The sequence below is a fragment of the Loxodonta africana genome, chromosome 4 (assembly GCF_030014295.1).
Source record: "Loxodonta africana isolate mLoxAfr1 chromosome 4, mLoxAfr1.hap2, whole genome shotgun sequence".
NCBI lineage: Eukaryota > Metazoa > Chordata > Mammalia > Proboscidea > Elephantidae > Loxodonta > Loxodonta africana.
In genome coordinates this window covers 83899296-83924626 of record NC_087345.1, presented here as the reverse complement: position 1 = coordinate 83924626, position 25331 = coordinate 83899296, and the positions used below count along the sequence as shown (strand labels likewise).

The following is a 25331-nucleotide window of genomic DNA, read 5'->3' as shown; positions in this document are numbered from 1 at the left end:
TAGATTGTTATGTATGTGATCGATTCACTTGTTTTTCCGTGTCTTTGTTGTAAGAGGGATCCGAGGTAGCGTCTTCCTAGTCCGCCATCTTGGCTCTGCCCCTTCTAGAGTATTTTTAAATATTAAATGAGTTAATAGATGTAAAATGCTTAAAAGAGAGTCAGTACTTATTAACTGTCTAATAACTGTCATTCATGGTGGTAATATGATTATGGCAAACAATATCCTTTTCAAGGAACTGGACCTTAACTCCAGCTAAGAACACGTATCCAACTGATTAAAAAAAAAACTGATTAGTCTATTATAACTGGGACTATAAAGCGTTTGCCATTCTACTTAAGTCCCCCTACAGCAAGGCCAGCTTATTTTCACTCCTCCTGTGCCCAGTTGCATGCTTAGACAGCCAGACCAATGAAAGCCTTAACCACAATACAAATAAAGCCAATCAGAACACTCGGCAGCAAGATGTTAGGATTAGGCTACTATCTACTCCATGTGTTCTAGATGTCTCTGGGGGTGAGGAGGGTATACAAGTATGCTGAGACAGAGAATAAGGGTCTTAAGTGTAAGTCAAAGTCTATACCAGCAGACAGGTCTTCATATTCTAAGCATTTAGAAATGAACTTGGGGAAGAGTGTAGGGAGGAGATTGCACAAAAAATAAATAAATAAATAAGAAGAAAAGGCATGTCATGCTCTTCTGAAACTATTCATGTAGGGTGACATTATTTTAGTCCAAGTCATAGATGAGCAAAAAAAAAATGAATTTACTGATTCTGTGACTGAGCTACTGGAATGTTCAGTCTCTGTTGTTGTTGTTGTTAGGTGCTGTCGAGTTGGTTCTGACTCATGTCGACCCTATGTACCACAGAACGAAACACTGCCCAGTTCTGTGCCATCCTTACAATCGTTGTTATACTTGAGCCCATCGTTGCAGCCACCGTGTCAATCCATCTCATTGAGGGTCTTCCTTTTTTCTGCTGACCCTGTACTCTGCCAAGCATGATGTCCTTCTCTGGGGACTCATCCCTCCTGACAACATGTCCAATATATGTAAGACACAGCCTCAACATCCTTGCTTCTAAGGACCATTCTGCTTGTACTTCTTCCAAGACAGATTTGTTTGTTCTTTTGGCAGTCCATAGTAGATTCAATATTCTTTGCCAACACCACAATTCAAAAGCATCAATTGTTCCTCAGTCTTCCCTATTCATTGTCCAGCTTTCACATGCATATGATATGATTGAAAATACCATGGCCTGGGTCAGGTGTGCCTTAGTTTTCAAGGTGACATCTTTGCTTTTCAACACTTTAAAGAGGTCCCTTGCAGCCGATTTGCCCAGTGCAATCCATCTTTTGATTTCTTGACTGCTGCTTCCATGGATGTTGATTATGGATCCAAGTAAATTGAAATCCTTGACAACTTCAATCTTTTCTCCATTTATTGAGGTGCAATCCATACTGAAGGCTGTGGTCTTCGATTTTCATCAGTAAGTGGTGCAAGTCCTCTTCACTTTTCCTTGTAGGTGTATGGATTTACCTTATCACTGAGAGTGTTGTACTTCAGAATAGATATTTAAGTGTTCTTTTGGGCAATGAATGCAACGCCACTCCTCTTCAAGTTGTCATTCCCAGTATAGACTATATGATCGTCTGATTCAAAAAGGCCCGTACCAGTCCAGTTGAGCTCAGTAATGCTTAGGATATCGATGTTTATATGTTCCATTTCATTTTTGACGATTTCCAGTTTTCCTAGATTCATACTATACTTGGTACATTCCGCATTCTGATTATTAATGGATGTTTCAGCTGTTTCTTCTCATTTTGAGTTGTTCCACATCAGCAAATGTAGGTCCCCAAAGCTTGACTCCATACATGTCATTAAGGTCCACTCTACTTTCAGGTGGCAGCTCTTCCCCAGTAGTATTTTTAGTGCCTTCCAACCTGAGGGGCTCATCTTCCAGCACTATATCAGACAGTGTCCTGCTGCTATTCAAAAGGTTTTCACTAGCTAATTTTTTCAGAAGTAGACTGCCAGGTCCTTCTCCCTAATCTGTCTTAGTCTGGAAGCTCAGCTAGAACCTGTTTGCCATGGGTGACCTTGCTGGTATTTGAATACCGGTGGCATAGCTTCCAGCATCACAGCAACACACAAGCACCCACAGTATGACAAACTGACAGACTTGTGGAAGCCATACTATATTATAATACAGATAAATATAAATAAATATAAAAAGTAAAAATGAAAATTCAGAAATAGAAAAAGGAAAAGAATAAAATTTAGAGGGGGAAAAAAAGCCAAGCGAAGTAGTAACAAAAAGATGGTTAATAACAGTTCTGCAATGACTTCAGCTCTGTGGCCTGAAGATCAACATCCCTCTTTTTTTTTTTTTTAAATTCACTCAGAAGATAACAAACCAGGGCTTAGGCTTCTACCCACACAATTCACTAGACAGCATAGCTAAAGCCTCCAAGAGATTATGTGCTCAGAAGAAAAAATAATCACCTATCAGAGCAATATATCTACTGCAGAAAAAGAGATTACACACTGGGAAATATATGATATAAAGAAGAATTATTGGAACAGACATATCAAGAATTTAAAATATGTATAATTTCCTCAAAAAGTCAAAGAAAATACTGGTAAAAATCAAATTGAAAAATTATTTTAAAAACTAGGTAAAAATACTGTTGAAAAGTATAATAAATGAAATAGAGAATAAAATAGATGAGACTAATATCAAGAGAGGTAGATCCAAAACAAAAAGAGTGAGCTAGAAGTTGAGGTGTGGTATACTCTTCCATAAAGCAACTGAAAGAATAAACAGACACAGAGAGCCCAAAATCCAAGTGGAGATGCCAAAATAAATCAATATATTGTGAGTCACAGATGGAAAAAAGAAAAAGATAAAGATTTCATTTGACAAGTATCATAGAATGCCATACAGGATAGAAAAGGAAAACACACACCTTACATAATCAGATGTTTAAATGGGATAAAACAAGGCCTCAAAAGGCTTGCCACTCAAAGAACTAATGTGATAATAGTTGAAAGAAATGCCCACATAAGAAGAGAAATAAATCCATAAAAAAAGCCATTACCATCAAGTCAGTTCTCATTCAAGCATGATACAAATAATATGAAACATAAAAAATGATAATATAACTTGTATTGATCATATAAAGTGCATTGTAAAATGCAAAGAAAAAAGAGAAAGAAAAGCTACATCTATAAGTAGAATTAAAATTCTACAAAATATATTCATATGGTGGGGTTGTGAAGGAAGACCAAAGTAACATTAATGAAAAATAAAATACTTTTCATAATCTAAGGAAGAAACACAAAGGTATAAGTTTAAGAAATCAGTAAATGTAAATAAACAAGCATGGGTCTTAAAGTATTTATGATAATAAAACAGAAATAAGTACTAATATACAGTATTTTTTTTTACAAGGACATATGAGTTAAACTCAGTTAAAAAAAAATTCTTCAAATTAGATTAAAAACAAAAAATAAACCCAGCAGTTTGTTGTCTATAAGAAACACACTTAAAACAATAGGATAATAAAAAGTTGAAAATGAAGGAAATTACAGAGATATAATAGGTAAAAGAAAACCAGGTTGGTAATATTAATACCAGGCAAAATAAAAAATACCACAGCAGAAAAGAGATATATATCTACCAATAACATAGCAAGAAATTTATGTTCTCAAATTACATAAAGCAACTGACAGAATTGCAGATAAAACTCAACAAATAACTTAAATTATTTGGAGATTTTTAACACTCCTAACTCAAATTAAGTATTAGGTATAAAGTAAGTAACCCAACACATACATTTTAGTTGAATTTTTAAAAATAAAAGATAAAGAGGAAATCTAAAAAGTAGAAAAGGACACATAACATTCACAGGGGCAACAATAAGAAGCCTGGTTAAGTTCTCAACAGAAACTATGGAAGCCAGAATACAATGAAATGACATTTTGGGGAGGGGGGGCGCCTAGTGGTACAGTGGTTAAGCACTCTGCCATTTACAAAAAGGTCAGCAGTTTGAATCCTCCACTTGCTCCTTGGAAGCTGTATGGGGCAGTTCCTCTCTGTCCTATAGGGTGACTATGAGTAGGAATCAACTCAATGGCATCGGACTTAATTTTTGGTTTTTATAAGGAAAAAAAAAAATTCCAACCTAGAACTCTACACCCAGCAAAAATATCCTTCAAAAATTGAGATAAAATAAAAATGTTCTCAGACAAACAAAATCTTAGAGCATTCATTAGAAGCACACCTGTGTTGTTTGTTGTTAGGTGCCATCCACTTGGTTCTGACTCATAGAGGCTCTATGTACAACAGAAGGAAACTCTGCCTGGTCCTGAGCCATTCTCACAATCCCTGTTATGCTTGAGCTCATTGCTGCTGCCATTGTGTCAATCCATCTCATTGAGTGTCTTCCTCTTTTTTGCTGACTTTACCAAGCATGATGTCCTTCTCCAGGGACTGGTCCCTCCCGATAACATATCCAAACTATGTGAGACAAAGCCTCACCAACTTTCCTTCTAAGGAATATTCTAGCTGTACTTCTTCCAAGACATTTGTTTGGTCTTCTGGCATTCCATGGAATATTCAATATTCTTCACCAACGCCACAATTCAAAGGCATCAATTCTTCTTCAGTCTTCCTTATTCATTTTCCAGCTTTCGCAGGCATGTGAGGTGATTGAAAACACCATGGTTCAGGTCAGGTGCACCTTAGTCCTTAAAATGACAAATTTGCTTTTTAACACTTAAAAACACATCTTTTGCAGCAGATTTACCCAATGCAATGCATCTTTTGATTTCTTGATTGCTGCTTCCATGGATGTTGAGTGTAGATTCAAGTTAAATGAAATCCTTGACAACTTTAACCTTTTCTCCACTTATCTTGATGTTGTTTATTGGTCCAATTGTGAGGATTTTTGTTTTCTTTATGCTGAGGTGTAATTCATGCTGAAAGCTATAGTCTTTGATCTTTATCAATAAATACCTCAAGTCCTCCACACTTTTAGCAAGCAAGGTTGTGTCATCTGCATATGGCAGATTGTTAATGAGTCTTCTTTCAATCTTCATGGCACATACTTGTTCATATAGTCCAGACTCTCAGATTATTTGCTCAGTGTACATATTCAATAAGTATAGTAAAAGAATACAACCCTGACACACACTTTCTTGACTTTAAGCCACACACTATCTGTTCTTTCTCTTCAAAAGACTTCTTCTTGGTCTACGTTCAGGTTCCTCATGAGCACTATTAAGTATTCTGGAATTCCCATTCTTCACAATGTTATTCATAATTTGTTATGATCCACACAGCTGAATGCCTTTGCATAGTCAATAAAACAAAAGTAAACTTCTTTCTGGTATTCTCTGCTTTCAGCCACGATCCAACTGACATCAGCAATGATATTGCTGGTTCCGTGCCCTCTTCTGGATCCGGATTGAATTTCTGGAAGTTTCTTTCAACATACTGCTGCAACTGCTTTTGAATGATCTTCAGCAAAATTTTACTTGCACGTGATATTAATGATATTGTTCGACAATTTCTACATTCTGTTGGATCACCTTTCTTTGGAATGGATACAAATATAGATCTTTTCCAGTGCGTTGCCAGATAGCTGTCTTCCAAATTTCTTGCCATAGATTAGTGAGCACTTTCAGTGCTGCATCCATTTGTTGAAACATCTCAACTGGTATTCCATCAATTCCTGGAGCCTTATTTTTTGCCAATGCCTTCAGTGCAGCTTGTACTTCTTCCTTCAGTATCATCAGTTCTTGATCACAGGCTACTTGTACACCTGTACTGGTATAAATATTAAAGGAGCTTCTTCAAGCTGAAGGATAACCCACATGGAAGCAAAGAAATGTAAATGTAAGAGGAAACAAAGATCATAAGGATTACCTTATCAATATATAGTACTGGTACAATTGGATATCACTATTTTAAAAAATGGTCCTTGATCCCTACCTTAAAATGAAAATTAATTCAAGACAGTTAATAAACCTGAAAGTAAAAGTTAGGAGGAAAAAAAAAGTAAAGTTTAGAAAAGAAAATGGAGGATAATATCATCATCATGACATTGGAGCAGGCAAGGATTTATTAAGATACAAAAGGTATTAATTATAAATTTTTTTAAATACATAAATTTAGGTTCAATAAAATAAAGAACTTCTGATCATGAAAACACACTACCAAGGAAATAAAAATGAAACTCACAAACTGAGATTTTTGCAATACATATATCCAACCATGGACTCATATTCAGAGTATATAAATAATTTCTGTATATCAATAATACAATCCAATTTTTTTATCTCAAAATATTTGAACAGGTATTTACAAAAGATGATAATAAAATCCTAAAAAGTATATGGCTTAAAAAATAGCAATATTAAGTGTTAACAGGGATATAGAACAACTAGAACTCTCATACATTACTGGTAGGAGTGGAGCTCTAATAGTACCTACCAAACATAAATGTGCCCACTGTCTACTCAAGAAAACAAGTTCACATGTCCATCGAAATGAGTACAAAAATGTTAATAGAAATTTTATTTATAAAAGCCAAACACTGAATTCAATCTAAATGATCATCAAGAGGTGTGGAGCCTCTTTGCAAGTTTGGACTTTGGTCCTGGTTCCTGAGAGCCCAGACCACACCTGAGGTCAATGAGTAGGGGCTGACCAAATCAAGAGTGATCACCTTGAGACCCAATATTGACTTAGCCTCAAAACCTCATAAGGTAATTTACCATGGCCACATGGTGAGGCCAATAAAGGTTTGGAAAACAGGAGCTCAGTGCAGCTACCAGGTCGGAAAGAATAAATATTCTGCTCTCGGAAGGGTAGTGCATCCCCTGGGAGCATGGAAGCTCTGCACAGAGACCCCCCACCCCCCAGATGCCACCCTATGCATCTCTTCATTTGTATCCTTTCTGGTTATATAAAAAGGTAGCTGTTAAGGATAGATGCTGCTCCATAAATTCTGCAAGTATTCCAGGAAATTAGCAAACCCACAGGGATGGGAGAGCCAGAAAAGCAGAAGGGTGGATGTTGTACAGACTCCTCAATTTGCAGCCAGCATCCTGGAGTCATGGGAAACCAGCCCTAAATTAGTGGGAGCCAACAGGTCAGAAGGTTGCAGGTGGCATCCCAAAGGGATAGTGGGAAACCATCCTGATTCTGTGCACAGAGGGCACAAGGTTGGGGCATTGTGTGGAACTCCCAAGCATGCAGCTTGCAGCTGGCATATGCCAGTTGGAAAATAACAATAAATAAGGTGAAGATGCTTAAACTCCCATGACAGAATAATGAAGAAAGCTAAGACAAGTGGGCAGGCAAAAATTAATTTATTTTATAAAACCAAGGAAGACACTAGCTGACTATGTTCCCAGGCAGGTATTGATGACCCTACCTTCCTTAAGGCGTTAAGAAATGCATTGATAAGGAGAGAACGGACATCACTGAGAATCTCAATGCTGATTGTCACCTGAGAGCCAATTTTGACAGTAGCAGAAGCTGTAATGGAATGGAAGTCCCTATTGTCAATGGAGATGATAAGATTACAATAAAACAAACACCAGATGGCAGAATTTAAGTGGCACAGACAATGTAGACAAAATTTCTAACTAGCAATAAGACCAGAAGAGTAACCAAGAGAACCTGTCCTGCAGGGATATATGATGAATTCTAATCCATCACAGTGGTCACAGAAGTGAATAGATCACAGCCAAGAAGGATATTGGTTGACTATAACAAAAATTGTACCAAGTGTGAGTGAGGAAAAAGCTGATGGCAGCTGTCACATTGAAAAAATTAAGATACTTCACACAGCCCCCACGTGTCTGTCAGTTTGTTGTACTGTGGGGGCTTGTGTGTTGCTGTGATGCTGGAGGCTATGCCACCAGTATTCAGATACCAGCAGGGTCACCCATGGAGGACAGGTTTCAGCTGAGCTTCCAGACTAAGATGGACTAGGTAGAAGGGCCCGGCAGGCTACTTCTGAAAAGCATTAGCCAGTGAAAACTTTATGAATAGCAGCAGAACATTGTCTGATATAGTGCTGGAAGATGAGCCCCCAGGTTGGAAGGCACTCAAAAGATGATTGGGGAAGAGCTGCCTCCTCAAAGTAGAATCCATCTTAATGACGTAGATGGAGTAAAGCTTTGGAGACCTTCATTTGCTGATGTGGAACAACTCAAAATGAGAGCAAACAGCTGCTAACATCCATTAATAATTGGAACCTGGGATGTATGAAGTATGAATCTAGGAAAATTGGAAATCATCAAAAATGAAATGGAACGCATAAACATGAATATCCTAGGCATTAGTGAGCTGAAATGGACTGGTATTGGCCATTTTGAATCAGACAATCATATAGTCTACTATGCTGGGAATGACAACTTGAAGAGGAATGGTGTTGCATTCATCGTCAAAAATAAAGTTTCAAGATCTACCCTGAAGTACAACGCTGTCAGTGATAGGAAAATATCCAGATGCCTACAAGGAAGACCAGTTAATACGACTATTATTCAAATTTACGCACCAACCACTAGGGCCAAAGATGAAGAAATAGAAGATTTTTATCAGCTGACGCAGTCTGAAATTGATTGAACATGCAATCAAGATGCATTGATAATTACTGGCGATTGGAATGAGAAAGCTGGAAACAAAGAAGGATCAGTAGTTGGAAAATATGGCCTTGGTGATAGAAACAACGCCAGAGACCAAATGATAGAATTTTGCAAGACCAACGACTTCTTCATTGCAAATACCTTCTTTCACCAACATAAACGGAGACTGTACACATGGACCTCGCCAGATGAAACACACAGGAATCAAATTGACTACATCTGTGGAAAGAGATGATGGAAAAGCTCAATAACATCAGTCAGAACAAGGCCAGGGGCCGACTGTGGAACAGACCATCAATTGCTCATATGCAAGTTCAAGCTGAAACTGAAGAAAATCAGAACAAGTCCACGAGAGCCAAAATATGACCTTGAGTATATTCCACCTGAGTTTAGAGACCATCTGAAGAACAGATTTGACACGTTGAACGCTAGCGGCCAAATACCAGACGAGTTGTGGGATGACATCAAGGACATCATGCATGAAGAAAACAAGAGGTCACTGAAAAGACAGGAAAGAAAGAAAAGGCCAAGATGGATGTCAGAGGAGACTCTGAAACTTGCTCTTGAGGGTCAAGCAGCTAAAGCAAAAGGAAGAATTGATGAAATAAAACAACTGAACAAAAGATTTCAAAGGGCCTCTCGAGAAGAAAAAGTGAAGTATTATAATGACATGTACAAAGAGCTGGAGATGGAAAACCAAAAGGGAAGAACACACTAGCCATTTCTCAAGCTGAAACAACTGAAGAAAAAATTCAAGCCTCGAGTTGCAATAGTGAAGGATTCCATGGGGAAAATATTAAATGATGCAGGAAGCATCAAAAGAAGATGGAAGGAATGCACAGAGTCATTATACCAAAAAGAATTAGTCAATATTCAACCATTTCAAGAGGTGGCATATGATTAGGAACCGATGGTACTGAAGGAAGAAGTCCAAGCTGCTCTGAAAGCATTGGTGACAAACAAGGCTCCAGGAATTGATGGAATACCAACTGAGATGTTTCAACAAACAGATGCAGCACTGGAAGTGCTCTCTTATCTATGCCAAGAAATATGGAAGACAGCTTCCTGGCCAACTGATTGGAAGAGATCCATATTTATGCCTATTCTCAAGAAAGGTGATCCATCTGAATGTGGAAATTATAGAACAATGTCATTAATATCACACTCAAGCAAAATTCTGCTGAAGATCATTCAAAAACTGCTGCAGCAGTATATCAACAGGGAACTGCCAGAAATTCAGGCCAGTATCAGAAGAGGATGTGGAACCAGGGATATCACTGCTGATGACAGATGGATCCTGGCTGAAAGCAGAGAATACCAGAAGGATGTTTACCTGTGTTTTATTGACTATGCAAAGGCATTTGGCTGTGTGGAGCATAACAAACTATGGATAACACTGTGAAGAATGGGAATTCCAGAACACTTAATTGTGCTCATGAGGAACCTTTACATAGATCAAGAGGCAGTTGTTCGGACAGAACCAGGGGATACTGATTGGTTTAAAGTCAGGAAAGGTGTGTGTCAGGGTTGTATTCTTTCACCATACCTATTCAATTTGTATGCTAAACAAATAATCTGAGAAGCTGGACTATATGAAGAAGAACGGGACATCAAGATTGGAGGAAGACTCATTAACAACCTGCGTTATGCAGATGACACAACCTTGCTTACTGAAAGTGAAGAGGACTTGAAGCACTTACTAATGAGGATCAAAAACCACAGCCTTCAGTATGGATTGCACCTCAACATAAAGAAAACAAAAATCCTCACAACTGGACCAATGAGCACATCATGATAAACGGAGAAAAGATTGAAGTTGTCAAGGGTTTCATTTTCCTTAGATCCACAATCAACGTCCATGGAAGCAGCAGTCAAGAAACCAAAAGACGCATTGCATTGGGCAAATCTGCTGCAAAGGACCTCTTCAAAGTGTTGAAGAGCAAAGATGTCACCCTGAAGACTAAGGTGCACCTGACCCAAGCCATGGTATTTTCAATTGCATCATATGCATGTGAAAGCTGGACAATGAATAAGGAAGACTGAAGAAGAGTTGATGCCTTTGAATTGTGGTGTTGGTGAAGAATATTGAATATACCATGGACTGCCAAAAGAACTAACAAATCTGTCTTAGAAGAAGTACAACCGGAATGCTCCTTAGAAGCAAGGATGGTGAGACTGCTTCTTACATACTTTGGACATGTTGTCAGGAGGGATGAGTCCCCAGAGAAGGACATCATGCTTGGCAGAGTACAGGGTCAGTGGAAAAGAGGAAGACCCTCAACGAGGTGGATTGACACAGTCGTTGTAACAATGAACTCAAGCATAACAAGGATTGTAAGGATGGCGCAGGACCAGGCAGTGTTTCGTCTGTTGTGCATGGGGTCGCTATGAGTCAGAACCGACTCGATAGCACCTAACAACAACAACAATAACAAAAAACATGATGCAATACTACACAATGACAAAGAACAATGAAGAATCCGTGAAATATCTCACAACATGGATGAATCTGAAGGCCATTATGCTGAGTTTAATAAGTCAGTCACAAAAGAACAAATATTGTATGAGACCACTACTATAAAATTTCAAGAAAAGGTTTACACACAGAAAAAAAAAAATCTTTAATGGTTACGAAAGAGGGGAACGTGGGGAGTAGAGATCACTAACTAGATAGTGGGCCAGTATTAACTTTGGTAAAAGGAACAACTTGAACAAGGCAAAGTCATAAAAGCTTCCTAGACACATCCAAACACCTTGAGGGACCAAGTTACTGGGCTAAGGCCTTGGGACCATGGTCTAGAGGACATCTAGGTCAATTGACAAAACATATTTCATAAAGAAATGTTCTACATTCTACTTTGGTGAGTATTTTCTGGAATCTTAAAAAGCTTATGAGCGGCCATCTAAAATACATCTATTGGCCCCATCACGTTCTGAGCAAAGGAGAAAGAAGAAAACCAAAGACACAAGGAAAATATCAGTCCAAAGAACTAATACAGCACATGAAGCACAATCTCCACCAGCCTTAGCCCAGAACTAGATGGTGCCCAGCTACCACCACCAACCACACTGACAGGGATCACAACACAGGCTTCCGGACGGAGCAAGAGAAAAATGTAGAACAAAATCCAAATTCACAAAAAAACCGAGACTTACCGGTCTGACAGAGGCTGAAGGAACCTCTGAGACTAGCGCCTGGACACCTGGCTAACTGAGAACTGAGGCTACTCCTGAAGTCCACTTTTCAGCCAAAGATTGTTGTTGTTAGGTGCCATTGTGTCGGTTCTGACTCATAGAGACTCTATGCACAACATAACAAAACACACTGCCCAGTCCTGCACCATCCTTACAATCATCGTTATGCTTGAGCTCATTATTGCAGCCACTGTGTCAATCCACCTCGTTGAGGATCTTCTTCTTTGCCGCTGACCCTGAACTTTACCAAGCGTGATGTCCTTCTCCAGGGACTGATCCTTCCTGAAACATGTCTCACCATCCTTGCCTCTAAGGAGCGTTCTGGTCATAGCTCTTCCAAGACAGATTTGTTCGCTCTTTTGGCAGTCCACGGTATGTATATTCAGTGTTCCCCAACACCACAATTCAAAGGTGTCAATTCTTCTTCAGCCTTCCTTATTCATTGTCCAGCTTTCACATGCATATGAGGAGATTGAAAATGCCATGGCTGGGGTCAGACACACCTTAGTCTTCAAGGTGACGTCTTTGCTTCGTCAACACTTTAAAGAGGTCCCTTGCAGCAGATTTACCCAATGCAGTGTGTCTTTTGATTTCTTGACTGCTGCTTCCATGAATGTTGATTGTGGATCCAAGTGAAATGAAATCCTTGACAACTTCAATTTTTTCCCCATTTATTATGATGTTGCTTATTGATCCAGATGTGAGGATTTTTGCTTTCTTTATGTTGAGTGTAATCCATACTGAAGGCCATGGTCTTTGATTTTCTTCAGTAAGTACTTCAAGTCCTCTTCACTTTCAGCAAGAAAGGTTGTGTCATCTGCATATCGCAGGTTGTTAATGACTCTTCCCCCAACCCCAATGCCCTGTTTTTCTTCCTGTAGTCCAGCTTTTCAGATTATTTGCTCAGCATACAGATTGAATAGGTATGGTGAAAGGATACAACCCTGACACACAACTTTCCTGACTTAAACCATGCAGTATCCCCTTTTTCTGTTTAAATGACTGCCGTCTGATCTATGTACAGATTCCTCATGAGCACAAGCAAGTGTTCTGGAATTGCCATTCTTCTCAATGTTATCCATAATTTGTTATGATCCACACGGTCAATAAAACACAGGTAAACATCCTTCCGGTATTCTGTTTTCAGCCAGAATCCATCTTACATGAGCAGTGATATCCCTGGTCACACGTCCTTTTCTAAATCTGGATTGACACAATATACTGCTGCAGCTGCTTTTGAGTGATCTTCAGCAAAATTTTACTTGCGTGTAATATTAATGATATTGTTCTGTAAGTTCCCCATTCTGTTGGATCACCTTTCTTTGGAATAGGCATAAATATGGATCTCTTCTAGTCTGTTGGCCAGGTAGCAGTCTTCCAAATTTCCTGGCACAGATAAATGAGCACTTAGTGTTGCATCAGCTTGTTGAAACATCTCAGTTGGTATTCCATCAATTCCTGGAGACTTGTTTTTCACCAATGCCTTCAGTGTAGCTTGAACTTCTTCCTTCAGTACCATCAATTCCTCATCATTTGTTACCTCCTGAAATGGTTGAACATCGACCAATTCTTTTCGGAATAGTGACTTCCTGTATTCCTTCCATCTTCTGAAGGAGAGAGTATTCTAACTTGTGATCTCCAAACCAGCTCTGGGTGGCTGGAGCTTGAAGAGAGTGCACCACCTGGCTGCCTGGCAATGAAAATGGAGATATGGGAAGGTGAGGACTGGATCAATTTCTAGGTGTTAATTGTGCTCATGCTGATCCTTACCATGCAAATAACGATAAAAGTGGAATTTCCCCACCTTTCTCCTTTATGAGTGCAATAAGATTGTTATTGTTGTTAGGCGCCACCAAGTCGGTTCCGACTCATAGCGACCCTATGCACAACAGAACGAAACACTGCCCTGTCCTGCGCCATCATTAGAATCATTATGCTTGAGCTCATTTTTGCAGCTACTGTGTCAATCCACCTCGTTGAGGGTCTTCCTCTTTTCCGCTGACCCTGTGCTCTGCCAGGCATGATGTCCTTCTCCAGGGACTCATCCCTCCTGACAAGTATGTAAGACACAGTCTCAACATCCCTGCCTCTAAGGAGCATTCTGGCCGCACTTCTTCCAAGATAGATTTGTTTGTTCTTTTGGCAGCCCATGGTATATTCAATAGTCTTCGCCAACACCACAATTCAAAGGTGTCAACTCTTCTTCGGTCTTGCTTACTCATTGTCCAGCTTTCACATGCATATGATGTGATTGAAAATACCATGGCTTGGGTCAGGTGTACCTTAGTCTTCAGGGTGACATCTTTGCTCTTCAACACTTTGAAGAGGTTCTTTGCAGCAGATTTACCCAATGCAATGCGTCTTTTGATTTCTTGACTGCTGCTTCCATGGCTGTTGATTGTGGATCCAAGGAAAATGAAATCCTTGACAACTTCAATCTTTTCTCCGTTTATCATGATGTTGCTCATTGGTCCAGTTGTAAGGATTTTTGTTTTCTTTATGTTGAGGTGTAATCCATACTGAATAACTCTTATTATTATCCTACTCTTTCTTCTCTCACTTTGCCAGCCATCTTTCATCTCCTAAACAAACTACTTGCCTGCCAATCATTGTCTCAGAATCTTCCTCTAGTGAACCCAGCCTAGGACAGTAACAACTCAAAGAATAGCAAAAGATCATATAATTTCAAGATAATAGAGAAATAAGATGAAAATAAATAAAACCAAAAGAATGCAAGATAGGGGGAAAAAAAGATAGATCAAGAAAAATCAGTAGACTGTTTCCCATTCTTTGGGAATAACACACACCCTTTGGGCATAGCACACAACATTGTTTCATGTGTACTCACTATGAACATCTCCCCCAAAATTGGTTTTTGAATAACAGTTTTGCATTATAAATAAAAAATAAGCAGAAACAACTACTAAAAATTTCTTGAAAGAAGAAAGCAATCATTTTATATCCCTAGACTCTGGCTTCCTACTGGGCAATGATGGACATGGAGAGATTATTTACTCTGCCTCATAGTGTTGCTATGAGCCGGAATCAACTTGACAGCAATGGGCTTGGGTTTTTTTTTAGTTTTACCCAAGTAAACTAGTTAATAGTTTCCTCTGTGGCTGCCAAACCACAATAGTCCAGTACATCCCATCAGTTTTTAACTTAGCTCATTTGTGAATCAGGACCAAGCAGTCTCAGGACTTTGATTTGCCAACAGCCCCAAGAAGTCCAAGGAAGATTCCACTGGTGGAATAGCTATATGTGAGGCATGATTGTCCACTTTTTATGCAATTGAAAGATTCAACTGATGCCTGGTTTACTCCTTTCTGGGGTGTACCATATATATTTAAGCATAAGTACTTTGTGGATGTTAAGAATTCAGTTGTGTCACCCAAAAAGATATGTTAAACACCTAACCCCTGTACCTGTGAATGTGAACCTATTGTCAGTTAAACTAATTACGTCATACTAAAGTAGAATGCGTCCTAGTGTTAATCGCTTTAAGTGGTGTCTTATAAAAGGGGAGAACAGACATGGAGACAAAGACACAGAGGGGAACACATCGTGTAAATACTTGTCTGTCTACAAGCCAACAAACACAATAAATGCTCAGGGACAACAGAAGATGAGACAGACAAGGAAGAATATTCCACTGGAGCCAAGAGAGACAGAGCTAGCCCAGCCTATACCCTGAATTTGGACTTCTAACCTCCAGGAATGTGAAACAATAAATTTCTGTTCTTTAAGGCCACCTACTTTGTGGCATTTTCTTAGGAAACTAAGAAATTAAACAATCACAACTTTACTGGTGTTTTTCATTCAGAACCACACCAAAATGTTGACGTCAAGATATAAGAACACCTATTGTGTGTCAGGGTTGTATTCTTTCACCATACCTATTCAACCTGTATGCTTAGCAAATAATATGAGAAGCTGGACTATAGGAAGAAGAATGGGGCATCAGGATTGGAGGAAGACTCATTAACAACCTGCATTATGCAGATGACACAACCTTGCTTGCTAGAAGTGAAGAGAACTTGAAATACTTACTAATGAAAATGAAAGATCACAGCCTTCAGTATGGATTGCACCTCAACATAAAGAAAACAAAAATCCTCACAATTGGACCAATGAACAACATCATGATAAATGGAGAAAAGATTGAAGTTGTCAAGGATTTCATTTTCCTTGGATCCACAATCAACGTCCATGAAAGCAGCAGTCAAGAAACCAAAAGACATATTGCATTGGGTAAATCTGCTGCAAAGGACCTATTCAAAGTGTTGAAGAGCAAAGATGTCACCTTGAAGACTAAGGTACACCTGACCCAAGCCATGGTATTTTCAATCACATCATATGCATGTGAAAGCTGGACAATGAGTAAGGAAGACAGAAGAAGAATTGATGCCTTTGAATTGTGGTGTTGGCAAAGAATATTAAATATACCATGGGTTGCCAAAAGAATGAACAAATCTGTCTTAGAACAAGTACAAGCAGAATGCTCCTTAGAAGCAAAGATGGTGAGACTGCATCTTACATACTTTGGGCATGTTGTCAGGAGGGATGAGTCCCTGGAGAAGGACATCATGCTTGGCAGAGTACAGGGTCAGCGGAAAAGAGGAAGACCCTCAACGAGGTGGATTGACACAGTGGCAGCAACAATGAGCTTAAGCATAACAATGATTGTAAGGATGACTCAGGACCAGGCAGTGTTTCATTCTGTTGTGCATAGAGTCGCTGAGTCGGAACCGATTCAATGGCACCTAACAACAACAACAACAACATTGTTTCTTAATTAGTTATTATTGTCGTTCAAATAGGATATACTAAATAGCAATGCAAGACAAGTGCCATGTCAAAAGGCCTGGGGCCACCTTTGCCTAGTAGCAATGTCCTTCTGCCACAGGCTTCAGTCTCATAACTGCCAATTGCTGACACTGGTAATTCAAAATGCTCACTAGAACTAACTGATCTGAGTGAAAGGGCACACTGTACAGTCCATTGAATGGTTTCCTTAATAGCCCTTTTTTCTTTACCGGCTCTTTAATCATTATAGTAATTTCATTCCCCTCCTGTCCAGCACTGTTTTATCATAACCACATGCTTGGGCAGGTAGAGTCTAGTGTGCTCCCAGTGGTGCAAATCTTCACACTACCATTGCCCTGAAATTTTGGCATTTCCTTACTGGGACCATCCATTACAATCAGGAGCAATACTGCACATATGGAAAACATCTATTCCCATGCAATACATTCACCAGTATCTGTTACAACAGCATAAGTGTATAGAATATCAATCAAATATTTTGACTATCAGCCCATTGCTTTGTGGATTTACTACAAAAGATCAATCATTGTCTAAATGAAGATGGTCTGAAATGCTGAAAAGTTAGTTTTGTTTCAGGGCCAAAATGATGTGGCCAGTGTTGACTGATCATACTGGAAGTGCAACATCATAACATGAAATATTGTGAACAGAGTTAAGACATCATCAGTAGTCCCTTGAGGAATCAAATGTCTAATGCAGCCAATTTACCATGAATGGGCAGGGAGCATACCCCGTGTAATGTGGCTTCCTTCACCGCAACGCAAACAGGCCAATTTGTGACAGAAGTCACAAGTCTGACACACCGTGGTAGATTCTGTATCAGAAACATTCAGCCCTTTCTTTTGTAAGCAGTAGCATTTTTCTTAAACCTTAGAGAGATTGACTGTGGTGAATCTGCCCACATAATTCCAAGGAACTTTACAAGGCAAGAAACTCCCTGAATATTTTTAGGGTTTTTCAGTCATCACAGTTGGCGGAGGTATGGAAAAGCCACAGTCAGAGTCATGGAGATTGAGTCTTCTGACTTTCCAATCAATTGAACATGATCTGTGTAATGAAAACTTTGGACATCAGACCACAGAGGCAGTCACAATACGTCTTGACTTACCCACTGATATCAACTGGTAGATGAGCTTGTCCCATTATCATTAGCATTTTTGTGTCTGTGGCAGTGCCCTGAACAGGAGAATGCCTTCAGGTTCTTTATGAGCCACATAGGATAAGATTGGGACACACCATTTTCATTATGCTTTTAGCAGTGGAAGCTATAATGATAGTATGTTGGATCATCTCAGGGCAACAATCCACAAGTACTCTTTAATCTTTTTTTTTTTTTTCCCACTCTGTAAGTTTTGTCCAAACCCTGTCAATGAAATCTGGGCTTTCTTTCTCTATAACACATGCCATTTCTCTATACACATGCCAAAGATTTGAACACTTTCACATTATGATTTTTAACAGCTGCCAACAGATCATGGTATTTTCAGCTGAAAGCTTGGATTCAAAGTGGGGCTTAGGAAGAATATCCTGGAATTTCTGGGGTAGGTGGCCAGAGAAGTGGAGAATCAGGGTCAGTAATGCTGCTCCCCTATATACCTCACAGAATCAAGAGAGTGCAGGGATTAGGGGTTCTTTATTTTTGCCCCCTTACATGCCACTTCAGCTCTGCTCTGCAGCACCTTGCACTTTAGGCCACTTTTATACCCAGCTCTTCCTTCCCCCATAGGACTAGATAAGAAGGTGACCTGAGTGCCTTACTCCAGAGAGCTATAAAAGTTTCAAGCCATTCCCTCCAAAAAGTTTTGCAATATACCTCATAATTTTTCAAAAAGCACCTTAGGTCAAAAAAGAAGACCCTGCATGAACAGTAAACAGTCTTTCACCTACCGGTGCTAATAATGTGCTTAATCTTCATCCCAACGCCCACTGAAGACAGCAAGTTTCAATGACCTGGAAAACTCACAATTCTCTTCCACATTGGATGGTACTCTAGACATCTTAAAGGATAGTGATGAAGATGAAAAAATCATCCATGCTTGTCCTTAAATGGGATTAAACAAAACCAACTCAAACTTCCACTTCTCCCCCAAACTGAGATAAAATTGGAAACATTTTCATTACTAATCTAATACAATAATCATATTAGATAGTTTCTATAATTCTCTAACGGAAAACTCTAGCAATCCTCTGACAGGTGGTGACAAACACAAGGCAAAGAATCGAACTTTTGAACTGAAAATATCATGATTTGTAGACAATTTCTAATATCCAATATTGAAGCCTCACAAATATCCCCCACTAACACAAATAACTGGTTCTTGGAGAGAAGCCATGACCTGGCCTAAAAGCAGAAGAGAAAAACTAGTATGGGATTGGAATGTAATACACCAAGGTTTTTTTCAGCATGATCTAGTCCCAAACAAGACTTCCACCAGGGAAACAATGACTAATTTTGTGAAGTAGGTTATATTGTGCATATAAATAGAAACATGCATCTATAATAATGGTTGAAAGGGACAAATTACATAAAACATTGACAAAATAAAAAGTATACCTGAAATTCTAAAAATGTTTACAAGCAATATTATGTATTCATCAATACTAATAGGTTTTAGTTAATATCTATTTTAAAGATCACAAATGACAAAATAAAAGCCGAAAGACAAAACTAGAGCTACATTAAGATAAACTTTTTTTGTAGTCCATCTCTTTTTCTTACTATGGTAAAAATATATATAACAAAACTTTTCCAATTTAACAATTTTGGAACACCTACGGATAACATCTCCTAGAAAACAGATGAGAAAAATGAATAATCATTTCTGGAATGTTCCTTGAAATTGACCCAGAATTGTCCTATCCATAAAGGGAAATAGGAAGTTGTGTTGTTGAGGGCCAAAAGAAATGCACAGTTCATTGTCAATATTATTCTGGATATTTTACTGGAACACATCTAAGGAGATCGATCCATTAACGGTGGTTGTAGTAGTTTAATCCTGGGCCATTGTTCCCAATAAAGAAAAACCACTACTAGAAGGAAAGTCTAGTAGAATTTATAGATATTTGACAGTAAAACCCAAATACGTCTTACTGTCTTCATTTTCCAGTCACTGGGGACAAAGAAAGCTCTGTTGATCAGGAAAAAAAAAATTGCACATTCGGGCGGGGTGTCTGAGGGAATATAAGGTAGAATCTAAAAGTTGTTTGGACATTGCATTTAGTAGATAATACAGAAGGTAGAAGAAGCTTTTGAAAAAGCATTTAAAAATTCTTACATTAAAATAGTATGTAGTATATCTCAAGTAATTCATTTTGTCTTGGACCTTTAAGTATAGAATATTATTCTAAAATTTTGTGTCATGCCATGATTTAAACTTTGCTTATCTAAATATAAATGCAGGCTTTTCTTGAGTCATTTCTTAAAATTACCTTGATGAAATGTGTTTCTCTTGGGCATTATCTGGCTCTGAAATTAATACAAGTTTGGAGCCAGATAAAAGTAGATTTGAATCATGGAACGATCACTTATAAAACTACTTAACTTCCATAACCTCATTTTCTCTACCTTTTAAATACCTGTAAATATTGTTTTTTTGTTTGTTTTTTTAAATATTGTTTTGGGGATTAGAAACAATACATAAAATGGCAGGCACATGACAGTATGACTAAAAACAGTAGCTTTCTTAACGAATTTAGAGTCCATTACAGATATTTCCCCATGATCATATCACTTCTATTGTCTTCTTTGAAAATGCAATATATTTCAATTTCACCTAGGCAATTTTCTATCCATTATTTGTAACTCCAAATTTTTAATAAAACCCAAGTTTTGGATTTTTTAAAAGTTTTTAATTAACACTTTCTGAAATATACTATATGTACAGAAAGGTGCACAAATCAAAATCCTATAGCTTGAAGAATTTTCAGGTGTTCTAGACACTTTAAGGATCCAAAATGGGTTCTCCAGCCCTGCAAAGCCACTGAAAGTTCTGCTGGTTCCTTGGTCCTCAAGAATCCCTATGCCCAGGAAACACTCTCCCTGAACCCTTATTTTGGTTATCTATTGCTGCATAAGAAATAATTTCTAATCTTAGTGACTTGAAACAACTTATTATATGTCATAGTTTTGAGGGTTGACTGGAATCAACTGGGTGATTTTCCCTCTGGTCTCTCATGCAGTTGCAACCAGATAGTAACTGGCTTTGGAATCATCTGAAGGCTAGACTGGGTGGCTTATCCAAGATCGCCTCTTAAGTCATATGTCTGGATGGGATGGCTGAAATAAATGAGGCTGGCCAGACATGTCTCCCTCCACAAAACTGCCCAGAAGGCTAGCTTGGGCATCCACATTACTCAGCACTTTCAGGGTATTCAAACTTCTCACACTGCATTTGGCTTCCTCTAGGCATGTGTTCCAAAAGAGCAAAGTGGAAGCTACAAGACTTCTTTGTACTTCAACTCTGAAGTCACACTTCACTTCTACCACATTCTAGTGGTCAAAAGCAAGTCACAGGTCCAGTGCAGTTAAAAGAGAGAAGAAATGAACTCCATCACTTGATGGCGAAAGTGACTAAGAATTTGCAACTGTCTTTAATCCACCACGGTCATGATCTGAAAAGCTACCGAGGGCAAAAGCAACTACACAAAATCAGCTCATCCTTCTGCAGTTCTACCCTTCGCAGAATCTTGGTCTCTCTGATTCTCATTGTTTCAGCAGCAATCTGATGCCCTTAAGCCAATGATTTCTTCTTGTATCTGATTTTTCTACTTATTCTTGAAGCGATTACTCAGGAGAAGAAGTCTAACAGTTATCTTTAAAGACTATATTGTTACATTTTTGTTTATGTTGCTGATCTTTTTTTGTTTTTGTCATATGTTTTAATAAGTTCAAATTGGAAGGGGCAAGGGATATTGTTATATTAGCAAGCTGTGCAAATCCATGCAGTATTTATTGTGAGAACAGCATTACCTAGACTGACTTGAAGATGAAACCAGCCTTATATTTTATCTTGAAAAAGGAAGACACTTTGGAAGAGGTGAACTGCAAGGAAGAGGAAACATTGGCATGACCAGAATAGTTTTCACACAAAAAACTAATGACTAATAGATATTTCAAAAGACTAAGAAGTGTTAAAGGAGCCTTGGTGGCACAATGGTTAAGCGCTTGGCTGGTAACAGCTGGTCCACGGTCCTAAACAACTAGCAGCTCCATGGATAAAAAGACATCTCGATCTGCTCCCGTAAAGATTTCAGCATAGGAAACTCCATGGGGTAGTTCTGCTCTGTCCTATAGGGTCGCTATGAGTCACAATCAACTCTATGACACACATCAAGAAATGTTAATTTAGTTGCATATTAGGAAGAGATAAAAGAGTTTGGTAATTTCAGGACTGTAGAGAAATGCCCATCTTCATAACGCTGGGTACTTCAGAATCCTTTCTTAGACTTCACTCTCAACTCTCCTTAATTGATTTCATTAGCACCCACAACTCTCAAGGCACAAATTTCCACCTACATTCTAATGGTTTATCTTTTCTTTCAATTTGAGCTCCCAATATGCTACTCTATTCCTTCTTTGAAAGAAATGCAAATCTTCTGAGGATGTCATTGAAAGACTGCTTTACTTGCTTATTTCTCAGGGTGTAAATGAAGGGGTTCAACAAAGGGGCAACAGATGTAGCAAGCAGAGAAACTGCCTTATTAATGGCCACTTCATCCTTTGCTGAAGGGTTGATATAGATGAATATATAGCTGCCATAGGTGACAGAAACCACAATCATGTGCGATGAACAGGTGGAGAAGGCTTTCTTCCTTTGCTGGGCAGAGGGAAATTGTAGAGTCATCCTAATAATATACATGTAGGACAGAACTACACACACAAGGGTCATTATGAAGGTCACCAGAGCACAGACTATAACAACCTGCTCTATGAACCATGTATCTGAACATGAATTCTTCAGTATTGGAGAAGCATCACAGTAAAAATGGTCGATGACAGAGTCACAAAATTCCAGATGGAGGCTCAAATTAAGGAATGGAAGGATAATCAATAGTCCAGACACCCAACAACAGAGGATGAGAATCCTGCAGACTCTGTTATTCATGATGGTCACGTACTGCAGCGGTTTGCAGATGGCCACATAGCGGTCATAGGACATGACGGCCAAGAGAAAAAATTCTGTAGCTGCAAAGAGGACAATAAAAAATATCTGGGTGAAGCATGCTTTGACAGTGATGGTTCTATCCCCAGATGATATAATGTGCAGGTATTGGGGGACACACGCAGTTGTGAATGTGATTTCTATAAAGGAGAAATTTTGAAGAAAAAAATACATAGCTGTTTTTAGATGAGAATCCACCAAGATGAGATAAATGATAGTCAGATTTCCAATTACACTTAACATATATGTGATAAACACGTAGATGAAAATCAAAATCTGTAGTTGTGGGTCATTTGTCAATCCCAGTATGGTGAATGTTGTTATTGCAGAGTGGTTTCTCATCGCTGACTTCACACTATTGCATGCTCTTCCCATAAAAGTCACAGAAATTGTATCTAAGGAACAATGTCAAAATATGACAGGCTCAGTGACAAATAAGTCCCAATTAATCTCACTCATATGCATTTCCTTCAATTACTTGATCATCATTCTTCAATGAGGTGCTGCCTCAACTCTACTGAAATGTACAACAGGGAAGCTAAGTTTATTGCAAATTTTCCTGAAAATTACTGTTATCTGAATTGTCTCAAATTTTCTACGTTCTCCAATTCATAGCAATACTTTCAAATACTTTACATTCGAAGTCCATACTTTGCATGTGACTTCCCCCATTGGAGTAGGTGTTATTCTCTTGAGATGTACTTTGATGGGTCGTATCCTCTTTATTCTCCCAAAAGTTTTGTACTCAAGAGCTGAATACCAAAATTCCTTTGTTTTAAGCTATGCTATTGATAAAAATTCAACTGTATTGAGGATTGTCATAATACTGTACAAGGACTCCAAATTCTTCATCTAGTGAACTACGCAATTTTTAAAAATCAAGGTACATTTCTACCAGAAAACAGCCACTGACTTTCTCTAAGTTTTGGGGGTATTCTCTTTATTTTCCATCTTGTTCACAGCAGAGATGATTTGGATGCATACAATTTGAGTAAAGTATGACTGCTGAAGGATATCATTGCATATGTTATTTTCATACCTGTTGTTATGGCAGGAATGAACAACCTGCTATATTCAGATGACATAACCTTGCTTGCAGAAAGTGAAGAGGACTTGAAGAAGTAACTGATGAAGAGCAAAGATTACAATATGGATTACACCTTAATGTAAAATATAATTCTCACAACTGGACCAATAAGCAACATCATGATAAACGGAGAAAATACTGAAGTTGTCAAGGCTTTCATTTTACTTGCATCCATAATTGATACCCATGGTAGTAGCAGTCAAGAAATCTAACAACGTATTGCATTGGGAAAATCTGCTGCAAGAGACCGTGTTAGTGTTAAAAGGAAAAGATGTGACTTTGATGACTAAGGTGTGCCTAACCCAAGCCCATGGTATTTCCAATTGTTTAATTTGCATGCAAAAGCTGGATAATGAAAAAGGATAGACAGCAAATGATAGAGTAAATGGAAGTAAAAGTTAAAAATAGGTGAATCTTGGTATTGGTGAGTTCTTGGTACTAATATTATTTTTGCAAGTTTTCCTAAATTTGAAATTGTTTCCAAATTAAAACATAAAACCTTCCACTGCCCTTTACTGCAAATCACCTCATTTTTCCACTCCATTTAATTGCAAACTTTCTCCAAAGAGTTACCTCCAGTCACTATTGAATTTCTTGCTTTCCGTCCACTCTTCCTACTTAAATCTGGCTTCTACAAATCAACTTGATGGAACTGGGTTTTTTGGGTTTTACCCTGCTGTGCCATCAAAAATTACCTTTTCTTATCAAAGTCACCAGTCTCCCCATTTATCACATCGAGCATACACACCTCAATCTTCACATTTTTAGAACTCTCAACTACATTTAAACATTTTATATTCAAACATTTGCTACCTCACTCTTAAGATTTTCTTTGTAACTCGCTGGTTGCTCCTATCCAGTGTCCTTTCCTTATACCCAACTTACTTACAAATCCATCAATGCCTCCATCCTGCGCCCTCTGGCTTCATATCTATGCTCTGTTCCCAGGTGCTCCTGTCCAATCACATGATTTAAATAACATCCAATTCTTAATGATGCCCAAATATATACTTACATATTGCATCCTTAGTATTCATCTGCATGTCAAAGGCTTATTTCAAACATAGCATACACAAATAGAAACTCTTGTGCTCCCCACCAAGCTTTTCCTCCCCTTGATCGCAGAAAATAGCAACTCCATCAGCCCAGTTGCTGAAACCAAAAACTTAAGAAACATGCTTAGTTCTTTCCTTTCTCTCATTCCAACACCCAGTACATCAGCAAATACTATTTGTTCTACACTGAAATGCCTCCTTAATCCAACCACAACTCACAACTAGACTAAAACCCCAACATCTCTCCTAACTCATCTCTCGATTTCCCTTCCAGATCCCACCTAAAACTATTTCCTTCATGGTAGCTGGAGAGACTTTTAAAACACGTATATCAGGCCATGT

At 38.5% G+C, this 25331-nt stretch overlaps 1 protein-coding gene across 1 annotated transcript; it reads right to left on the bottom strand.

Annotated features, from left to right (window-relative positions):
• Positions 1 to 22250: 22250 nt before the first annotated feature.
• Positions 22251 to 23189, bottom strand: LOC135231313 (olfactory receptor 6C2-like). The gene has a single exon (XM_064285145.1). The coding sequence runs from the start codon at positions 23187 to 23189 to the stop codon at positions 22251 to 22253; it is 939 nt and encodes a 312-aa protein (XP_064141215.1).
• Positions 23190 to 25331: the final 2142 nt, after the last annotated feature.